General features: G+C 44.3%; 1 protein-coding gene across 2 annotated transcripts in view; it reads right to left on the bottom strand.

Moving 5' to 3' along the window:
- Positions 1–3,374: 3,374 nt before the first annotated feature.
- LOC140494757 (hepatocyte growth factor activator) overlaps positions 3,375–10,879 on the bottom strand; it is an 88,759-nt gene continuing 81,254 nt past the window's right edge. For both annotated transcript variants that reach the window (XM_072594328.1, XM_072594337.1), the window contains 2 exons: positions 7,557–7,705; positions 3,375–3,811 (listed from right to left, as the gene is read on the bottom strand). In XM_072594328.1, coding sequence (XP_072450429.1) covers positions 3,629–3,811; positions 7,557–7,705 — 332 coding nt within the window. In that variant the 3' untranslated portion in view covers positions 3,375–3,628. The remainder of the gene's footprint in view (positions 3,812–7,556; positions 7,706–10,879) is intronic.

The following is a 10,879-nucleotide window of genomic DNA, read 5'->3' as shown; positions in this document are numbered from 1 at the left end:
CCATAGGGAGAGGCTGAACAGGCTGCAGCTGGTTTCCCCTGGAGCATCCTGGAGGGGTGACCTTTTAGAGGTTTATAAAATCCAAGATGGAGTACAATTGTGGCTGTGATAGCTACTCCTTTTATTGAAGTATTTTAGGTGTTGGAGGTGATTTCCTCAAATTCCAGGAGCAGCAATTATTGTTTCATATGATGTTGGATTGTTTTGGAACTTCGGGGGAACAAAAGATCAAAATAATGGCACTTTAAAATGGACGATGACAGACAAAGGCTGTGACTACATGGTCAGAGAAAGAAACCTATACTGCTGTCTGAACAATTACAACATTCAAAAGGCATCTGGATGGGTACATGAATAGGAATGGTTTAGAGGGACATGGGCTAAGTGCTGGACTAGATTAGATTAGGCTATCTGGTCGGCATGGACGAGTCGGACCAAAGGGTCCATTTCAATGCTGTACATCCCTATGAGTCTATGACTGTAATTACAATTGAATTCAAAGACTGGAGAATCCAGGGTTGTCCTGTTAGAACAAAGAAAGCTAAGATCAGAATCAAAACAGAGAACACTGCAGAACCTGAAGAAGTCTCTACTGGACTCAGAATACTAACTCTGATTGTCTCCCCACAGATGCTGCCAGACCTGCGGAATTTCTCCTGCACTCTCTGTTTTTATTTCAGATCTCCAGCATCTGCGGCATTTTGCTTTTACTTGAAGACAAAGGTGAGATTTGACAGAGATGTTCAAAATAGGAAAGGATGTAGACAGAGACTGTTTCCTATGGTGGATAAGCTGGGGATTGGTGGGGGTGGAGGGGGGGGGGGTGGTGTTTAAATATTCAAGTGACAAGACAAAGAACCAGTGACAATACAAGGACAAACCTCTCTGTGCAACGTGTTTTTTCTTCTCTCAGAGTGAGCTGAACCTCTGTCACTCCTGTTTATTTATTTTTTTTAGTGAAAGACAGAAGATGGACAAATCTTTATTCAATTTCCACCACCAGGAGGAAAGGAAACACCCAAGTGGCCAGTGACAAGCAGCATCTTTCACATCAAAGGGCAATGCTGTGTGATCAAACAGTGAAGGGGAGGGCAGGGACTAAATCAAAATAGAGTTGGAGGGGGAAATAATGCACTCCACTCCCTGCGGCGCCCACCTCTCCCTGAACAGGTCAAGGGGCAACAAGTGTTTAGGATCTGGGAAGATAGTCTGGTGGAAATGGATTCAATAATCGCTTCCGGAAAGGAAGCGAATCAATATCTGGAAGTAAATTTGCTGGGACATAGAGACATAGAAAAGAGGAGCAGATGTAGGCCATTCGGCCCTTTGAGTCTACACAATCATTCACAGTTGATCATCCAACTCAGTCCCCTGTCCCCACTTTCTCCCCAAACTGTTTGATCTCTTCAGCCCTAAGAACAATATCTGTCTCCTTCTTGGAATCATTCAATGTTTTGGCCTCAACTGCCTTTCTGTGGCAAAGAATTCTCCAGGCTCAGCACTGTCTGGGTGAAGGAATTTCTCCTCACCTTGGTCCTACTCAGTATTCTTAGGGAAACAAGGGAACTGCAGAGAGTGGAATTAATAGACTGCTCCTCACATGATTCAGAATGAAGATGCCTGGCAGGAGGATGTTCTAATCTAGGATTCCTTAATGCGCTTGTAAACCTGCATTGACAAGGGCCTTGTATCCACCTGGAACCACTCAGGATTCCTAAAAGGACCATTTGCAGGTCAGTTCATCAAACTGACACCCACACACCCCTCTGCCTAGCACCCTCCAAAGCCCCTCTGTCACAGGTTTGCTAGTCAGATATTGTCCAATCACATGACCTTCCCATTTCAGTCAATCACAGCTCAGTCAAGCATCTCATCAACACCATGACATTTTTATAAAGAGTAAAGAAGCAGGAGGAGGCCATTCGGCCCCTCGAGCCTGCTCCGCCATTTAATACGATCATGGCTGATCTCATCTCGGCCTCAATTCCACACTCCTGCCTGCTCCCCATGACCCTTCAACCCATTACGGAATAAAATTCATGCCTTCCTTCTCCTTAAATTTAATCAATGTCCCAGCATCCACTGGGATAGTAAATCCCTTATATTCATGACGCTTTAACAGATAGAAAGTGAGGACGGCTGATGCTGGAGATCAGAGTCAAAGAGTGTGGTGCTGGAAAAGCACAGCAGGTCAAACAGCACCCAAGGAGCAGGAGAATCGATGTTTTGAGCATAAGCTCTTCATCAGGAATGAGGGGTTGCCCTAAGGGGGCTGAGAGATAAATGGGAGACAGGTTGGGGTTTAGGGGTTGGGGAGGAAGGGATCTGGGAATGCAAAAGGTGGATTAAGTTGTGGTGGAATGTGATAGGTCAGAGAGGAGGGTGGAGTTGATAGGTGGGAAGGAAGATGGGCAGGTAGGACAGGTCAAGAGGGCAGTGCCGAGTTGGAAGGTTGGACCTAGGATAAGGTGGGGGAGGGGTGATGAGGAAACTGATAAAATCCACATTGATCCTGTGTGGTTGGAGGGTCCCAAGAAGGAAGGTGGGGCTTTCTTCCTCCAGGTGTCAGGTGGTATGGGTTTGGCGGTGGAGGAGGCCCAGGACCTGCATGTCCTTGGCGGAGAGGGAAGGGGAGTTAAAGGGTTCAGTCATGAGGTGGTGGGGTTGAATCATGTGTATGTCTCAGAGATATTCTCTGAAGTGTTCCGCAAGTAGGCATCCTGTAGGAGACCACGTCAGGAGTAACAAATATAACATTTGTGGAAATGCAGGTAAATCTCTGACGGATGTGAAAGGCTCTTTTGGGGCCTTGGACGGAGGTAAGGGAGGTGTGTTGGCGCAGGTTTTGCACTTCTTGTGGTGGCAGGAGAAGGTGCCGGGGTGGGGGGTGGGTTGTGGGAAGCAGCATAGACCTAACAAGGGAGTCACTGAGGGAATGATCTTTACGTAATGCCAATGGGGCGGGGAGGGAAATATATCTCTGTTGGTGGGGTCTGTTTGTAGGTGGTGGAAATGGCAGGTGATAAGATGTATATGGATGTTGGTGGGCTGGAAGGTGAGGACTAGGGGGGTTCTGGCCTTGTTGCAGTTAGAGGGGTAGGTTTCGAGGTGCATGAAGTGGATGAGATGAGGGCATCATCGACCATATGGGAGGAGAAATTGTGGTCGTTGAAGAAGGAGACCATCTGGTGTGTTCTGTGGTGGAATTGGTCCTCCTGGGAGCAAATGCGACAAAGGTGGAGGAATGGGGAATAAGGGATAGTGTTTTTACAGGAGGCAGGGTGGGAAGTAGTGTAGTCCAGGTAGCTGTGCCCTAGTTTATGTGTTAAATGTGCCATCCCATCAATGCCGCCAAAGAAAATGGGAGAAAAGGATAAAACAAGACACAATTTATTTTTTAATGGCACTGGAATTGTTTTAAATTCCTGAAACTTGGAGGCTTGGCAACCTACCACTGAGTCAGAAATCTGTTGACAACTGTTCCACTGGATTTTTTTTTCTGGTTGGAGTAATTAACCCAAAATGTGAGACGGTTTTTCCCAGAGTTACAATTGCCACATGCGCAGGAGGGGAGGAGGTGGTTGAAGTCATCATTCTGGTGAAGTAAGAACTGCCCCTGCCGGCAAGCTTAGCCTTTCTGGTTGTATTTTGGTCTATGTTTGATCTTCCTGTAGATCCAATTGATGTACTTGGTAACCCTTGTGTAGACTCCCGGCTTGTTCATCTTAGCGCAGCCTTCCCCCCAGCTGACGATCCCGTACAGATATGCTGTGTCCCCTTTGTAGCAAACTAGTGGGCCTCCGGAATCTCCCTGTGTAGACAAAGGATTAGCAGACATTTGTAAAGGCTTAAGAGTATGTAACAATGATGGTCTGATTCAATGCCAGAGCGCACCAGATGGGCGGAATGGCCTACTAACTATAGGAAGCACTTGAATTTTTTTGCCATCTTTTGCAGGTATCAACAAAAAACTTACTTACAACCAATTTGTGCACAGCAAGCTCCCACAAACAAAAACATTATTTGCTGGCTGAAGGATCAATGGCCTCTTGGCAGAGCCTCCCTACCCAGAATCACAGCATCTTTACCTTGTAAACGGAGGCCATTCGGTTCATCATGCCCACAAGTTCTATCTCCTCCTGCCAGTCTCCTGCCTTTTCCCTGTATCCCTGTCCACCATTTCTCTTCAAATAACCATCCAATGCCCCTTTTGAATGCTTTATAGAGTCATGCAGCACGGACACAGATCCTTCAATCCAACCAGTTTATTCCAACCATAGTCCAACCTGTGCCCACCACATTTCCACAGTGCATTCTGCACCTGAACTATTCACTGAGTCAAACATCTTTTTTGCTGTTTAGTTTCTCCTACTCGTCTTTGAACTATCTTTAATCTTTCTGCTTTTATTGACACAATGGTTAGTGTCCTTACCTCTAGATCAGGAAGTCTGGGTTGAAGTGCCACCTGCTCTTTCCTGAACCAGTTGAATAAAGCCAAGGGTGCAGACAGAAGTGGTCACCTTCTCTGCCGTACTAATTCGATGAGATAATAACCTTGTTTCTTATATTAATGGTGGTGCCTCTTGCAGTGTTGCTGGTTTCTTTTCACACACTCCCCAGTCTCACACATACACACACACAGGATTGCTAAAACACATGCAGGTTTGACTCATTTGAAGATTTTAACTATTACTTATACACAATCCAAAATAGTTCAACAGAGAAATCTACTCTGGGGTCTGATCTAACTGCAGCAGTTCAAGAAGGGAGCTCACCACTACCTTCTCCAAAACCCTTAGGGATGGGTAATAAATGGAGATGATTCAAAAGAGATCTCCCAGGGTGTTGCTGGAAGAGAGTTTGAGTTATATGGAGAGGTTGGATCATAAGGGGTACAGATAAGGTGAATGGCAGATGGCTTTTCCCTAGGGTAGGGGATTTCAAGACTGAGGGTGTATAATTAAGGTGAGAGGAGAAAGATTTAAAAAAGACATGGGGGCAATTATTTTACAGAGTGGTTTGTGTGTGAAAGGAACTTCTAGAGGAGGTGGTGGATGCAGGTACAGTTACAATGTTTAAAAGATATTTAGGAAAGTACATGAATAAGAAATGTAGGAGGGATATGGGCCAAGAGCAGACAGGAGGGACTAGTTTAGTTTGGGATATCTGATCGGCATGGACTGGTTAGACCGAAGGGTCTGTTTCCGTGCTGTCCAACTCTATAATTGTTGGCCCAGTTAGAGACACCCTCATCCCAATTACGGCTCCACTAACTGAGTGCCAGTCACATGGTACCCCCATGACACATATTCCCTTAAGTGATATCACTGTATGACAATGCAGTCCTCCCTCAACGCTGCATTAAGTGTCAATTCAAATCTCCATAGTGGGGCCTGACTTCATTAGGTGCTGACTTAGAGATGAGAGTGATAGCCATGAGCTAAGGTTGATGTGGGATATAGGTAAAGCTGTGTTACTTCTGCAACTATAATTGCTTATGCAAGGTGATGAACTAACCTACACAATTGTATAATTGTTTCAGCCAAGAGCTGAGTTAGCTAGAACGTGTCTGTAAACAATGGAATATGTTACAGACAAATAGATAAGGAGGGAAGAGAACATTAAGTTATGCCAACCTGGCATATTACCCCTCTGTAGGTACCAGAAAGAGCCAAGTTAGCTGCAAATAAGGGATAAGGTAAATAAGAGTAAGGGTTGCCCGGCTTAGAGTAGTAGGAGAAGTAAACAAGGGCGGAGCGCAGCTAGGCAGGGGCAGAACACAATAAGGAATAGTGATAAGTTTGACACGTAATATGCTAGGCCAATGAGGTAAACAGGGAAGTCCTGAGAGAGATTCAATTAAACTGTATAAATTGTGGGGTAATTTTGGACCGGTGTGCCTATTTGTTAAACACCCATCTTGCAAGAACATTTCAATAAAATTCGCTGATTCAGAATTTGACTCGGACTGAAATTTATTGTATTGTGAGCTTTGTTTCTCACAGTTGATGTCCTGTTTCTTTTTAAATTCTTTTCTGAGATGCAGGAACTTCTGACCAGGCCAATATTTCTTGCCCATCCCTAATTGCCCTTGAATCCTGTGGCTTGCTCTGCCATTTCAGATAGCAGTTACGAAAAACAACCATGTTGCTGTGGTTCTGAACTCACATGTAGGTCAGACCGGGACAAAAGATGGTAGATTTCCATTCCCAAAGGACGCTGGTGAACTAGTTGGGATGTTACAACAATAGTTTCATGGTTGCCACCACTGAGACACGTCTTTATACAAATTCCAGATTTATTCATTGAATTTAATCCCATCGACTGCCATGGTGGTATTCGAATCAATTGCTCCAGACCATTAGTCTGGTCTTTTCCAATGAGATTATCGCTACGTTACTGTCTCCATGCTTAACCCATGATCTACTTTTTAACAATCTTATAAAATCATAGAGAGCATGGATGGGGTGAATAGACAAGGTCTTTTTCCCCCAGGGTAGAGGAGTCCAAAACAAGAGGACATAGGTTTAAGGTGAGAGGAGAAAGATTTAAAAGGGACCTAAGGGGTAACTTTTTCATGCAGAAAGTGGTGCGGGTATGGAATGAGCTGCCAGAGGAAATGATGGAGGCTGGTACAATTACAACATTTAAAAGGCACCTGGATAGGTATATCAATAGGAAAGGTTTAGACGGATATGGGCCAAATGATGTCAAATAGGACTAGATTAATGTAGGATATCTTGTCAGCATGGACAAGTTGGACCGAGGGTCTCTTTCCATGCTGTATGTCTCTATGCTCTATGTCTGTATGACTCTATGACTGTATGTCTCTATGACTGTATGTCTCTATGACTCCATTTATCACTATGGCTCTGTGACTCTGCGATTCTATGTCTCTGTGACTCTATGACTCTATGACACAATGTCTCTATGACTCTATGACACAATGTCTCTATGACTCTATGTTCTGTGACTCTGTGACTCTATGACTCTGTCTCTATGACTCTATGTCTCTGTGACTCTATGACTCTATGACACAATGTCTCTATGACTCTATGTTCTGTGACTCTGTGACTCTATGACTCTGTGAATCTATGACTCTATGACTATGTCTCTATGACTCTATGACTATGTCTCTACATCTCTACATCTCTGTCTCTATGACTCTATGTCTCTAGGTCTCTGTCTCTATGTCTCTTTGACTCTATGACTCAATTTCTCTATTTTTCTGTGTCTCTTGTCACTATATCTCTATGATTCTATGTCTCTGTGACTCTGACTCTATGATACTGCGACTGTATGACTATATGTCCCTATGGCTCAATGACTCCATATTTCCATGTCTCTTTGACTCTATGTCTCTATGACTCTATGACTCTGACTGTATGACTCTGTGTCTCTATGTCTCCATGACTCTGTCTGCCTTTCCTAATGAACATTTGTGTTGAGGAGTGCCGCTGTCAATGAAGTGATTTTTGGAATTGTGGTTGCTGTGGTAACCCAACTAGGATTTTAGTGCCCTGCACGATATCTTTGATATAAGGCAGAGCAGGTACCTGGCAGGCATCAACAGATTTCATCATTTCTCCTGCACAGATCATATTTGGTGTCACTTCAGTGCCGTAGAGAAAATTGCTGCTGCACAATTCTTGGGGAATGAGGCGGACTGTGGCTTCCTGCAAAGTGCAAGGATATGTTGTTGCATCTGGAAAAGAAAGGAAGCACAAGAAAGTAGAATTACAGAATAATGGACACCATACCTCTAATGAAGGCCATTTGTGCCTGTGCTAGCCCTTTGGATTGCAGCTGTGAACAGTCCAATGACCCTCTGTTTTGTCCAAAACTCAGTTACCATTCCAATGACCTTTTCAAAATGATTTATGAATCAAGCTCCCATCAACACTTTCAGGTACAGTTTTCCAGATTCCTAACACCTCTCTCCGTGAGAAAACCTTCCTCATTGCCCATATTCCCCCATTCGGTCTTTTGCCAATGAGTGGAGTATTGTGAACAGCTTTGGTCTGGGAAAAGACACATTGGCGTTGAAAGCAGTCCAACAATGGTTCATTAGACTGACACCAGGGATGGAGGGATTATCTTATGAAGAGGCGTTGAGTAGATTGAATCTGTATTCACTGGAACATAGAAGTAAGAGACGCAATTTTATTGAAACATACAAGGTTCTGAGGGAATTTGACAAGAGAGGTTGTGGGAGAGTCTAGGACCAGAGCACAATCTCAGAACAGGAGGTGGTACATTTAAGACAGAGATGAGTAGGAATTTCTTCTCTGAGGATAGTGAAGTTGAGGATTATCGGGATCAGCCATGATCTCATTGAATGGTGGAGCAGACTTGATGGGCTGAATGGCCAACTGCTGTTCCTCCATCTTATGATCTTGTAAATCTACATTTATATTTAAATTTGTCAATGTTGAAGTATTGTGTTCAGTTCTAGTCTCCCTGCTATTTTCCCTAAGAAGGGGAAATAAGACTAAGGGGAACATTTTTCAGGTGAGAGGACAGAGAGATTTTAAAAAGACACGAGGGGCAAATGTTTTCCACAGATGTAGGTTCGCATGCAGAATGAAGGAAGTGGTGGATGTGGGTACAATTACAATGTTTCTTTGGATACATACAGGGATAGGAAAGCTTGGAGGGATATGAGCTAAGAGCAGACAGGTGGGACAAGTTTAGTTTGGGATTATGTTTGGCATGGACTGGTTGTACCGAAGGGTCTGTTTCCATGCTGTATGACTCCACGAATGGGGCTATTTTCCTGGAGTATTGGAGGATAAGGTGTGACATTATAAAAAGGTTTATAAAATCATGAGGGGCATGGATAGGCTAAACAGTTAAGGTCATTTCTCCAGGGTAGAGGAGTCCAAAACTAGAGGGCATAGGTTTAAGGTGAAGGCAAAAGATATAAAAGTGACCTAAATTTTTCACACCAGAGGAGATGATGGAGGCTGATACAATTAGAATATTTAAAATATCTGGTTGGCATGGATGAGTTGGACCAAAGGTTCTGTTTCTGTGCTGTACAACTTTATGACTCTATGATTATAAACTTTGTGTTTGTTTTCCTCCAACTAATCTATGAACACCACCACAAACCTCCATTCTGTAGAGTCCTATCTATTTCAACCTCTCTCTGGGACTGAAATCTTGGAATCATCACAGTAAACCTGCCGTATGAGCTTCACCATGAGGAATGGTTCAGCATCCGAAACCACATCAACTGTTCTTTCTCCACTCTGTTTGTAGCTCCCCAGCCAGCGACACTCTGAGCCCATCAACAAACAGAAAGCAAACATTCCTGGGCTGAAGAAGTTCATCTTATGAGGAAAGGCTGAGCAGGTTGGGACCACGCTGTCTGTGATTGAGAAAAATGAGAGGCAAGCCTTTTGAAGCACAGTAGACTGTGAGGGTTGATCAGTACGATTGCAGATGAGGTGAGGTGAGGTGATATTTAATGAGGAGGTCAGCCTTAGAATAGAGGAGGATATGGATAGGCTGGTCAGATAGGCTGATCAGCAGCAAATAGAATTCAATCTGGATAAGTGTGAGGTGATGTACTTGGGAAGGACAAACAAGGCAAGGGAATACATGATGAATGCTGGGACCGGGGAAGCAGCGACAATCAGAGGGACCTTGATGTGCATGTACACTGGTTCCTTTAGTTAACTAGGCAGGTGGATAAAGTAGTTAAGAAGATATATGGTATATAAGCCTTTATTAGCCAAGAGTATTGTATGCACTTCTGGGTGGGTTCTGCATTCCAGGGGGGATGTGATTGCACCAGACAGGGTGCGAAGAAATTTTATAAAGATGTTGCCTGGGCTGGAGAGTTTCAATTATGAAGATGGATTGGACAGACTGGGGTTGTTTGCCTTAGAGCAGAGGTGACTGAGGGGGGACACGATTGAGATGCATGAAATAATGAGGGCATAGGCAGGTAGACGGGAAGAAACATTACCTACAGGGGGACGGATTAATAACCAGTGGGGAGGACATGGATTTAGAGTTCGAGGGAGGAGGTTCAGAGAGGATGCGAGGAGAAAGTTTTTCACCCAAAGAGGTGGTTGAGGCAGAAACTATTGTAATATTTAAGTAGCATTTAGATTAACATTTAAGAAGTACTTGGCCAAGGGCCAAATGTTGGAAAATGGGATTAGAATAGTTAGATGGTCTCTTTAACTGGCACAGATTCAATGGGCCAAAGGACCTTTTCTGTTCAGTAGTATCAAAGAATCCATACAGTGTGGAAACAGGCCATTTGGCCCATTGAATCCACACTGACCCTCTGAAGACCATCTCACCCAGACCCACCCCCACCCACCCCTCCCCCTGCCATACCCTATGTTTGTAACCCTGCATTTCTCATGGCTAATCCGCTTAGCCTACACATCTCTTGACACTACGGGCAATTCAGTGTGGCCAATCCACCTGACCTGCACATTTTTAGACTGTGAGAGGAAACCGGAGCACCCGGAGGAAACCCACACAGACACAGGGCGAATGTGCAAACTCCACACAGACAGTCGCCTGAGGCTGGAATCGAACCCATGTCCCTAGTGCTGTGAGGCAGCAGTGCTAACCACTGAGATCTCTGTGGAGAAGCAGTACGACCTATACATTCATTTCCAAATATTTTTTGTCTTTGAACGACTTTTGGAACCCCTGGGTATCACTGGTTTGGCCAGTATTTCTCACCTGTTCAGTATTGCATTTGAACAAGGACAAGTTAAGGTCACAATCAGGTCAGTCATGATCTTAATAATTGACAGAGCAGGTTCGGTATGCCAACTGCTTCTCCTATTTCATACGCTCCTTTTGCAAAATACCTTAAGGTGCTTTACAAGGCTGTTCCCTGACAAAG

Source organism: Chiloscyllium punctatum, chromosome 2, assembly GCF_047496795.1.
Source record: "Chiloscyllium punctatum isolate Juve2018m chromosome 2, sChiPun1.3, whole genome shotgun sequence".
Taxonomy (NCBI): Eukaryota; Metazoa; Chordata; class Chondrichthyes; order Orectolobiformes; family Hemiscylliidae; genus Chiloscyllium; species Chiloscyllium punctatum.
This window is presented reverse-complemented; position numbering and strand designations above follow the sequence as displayed.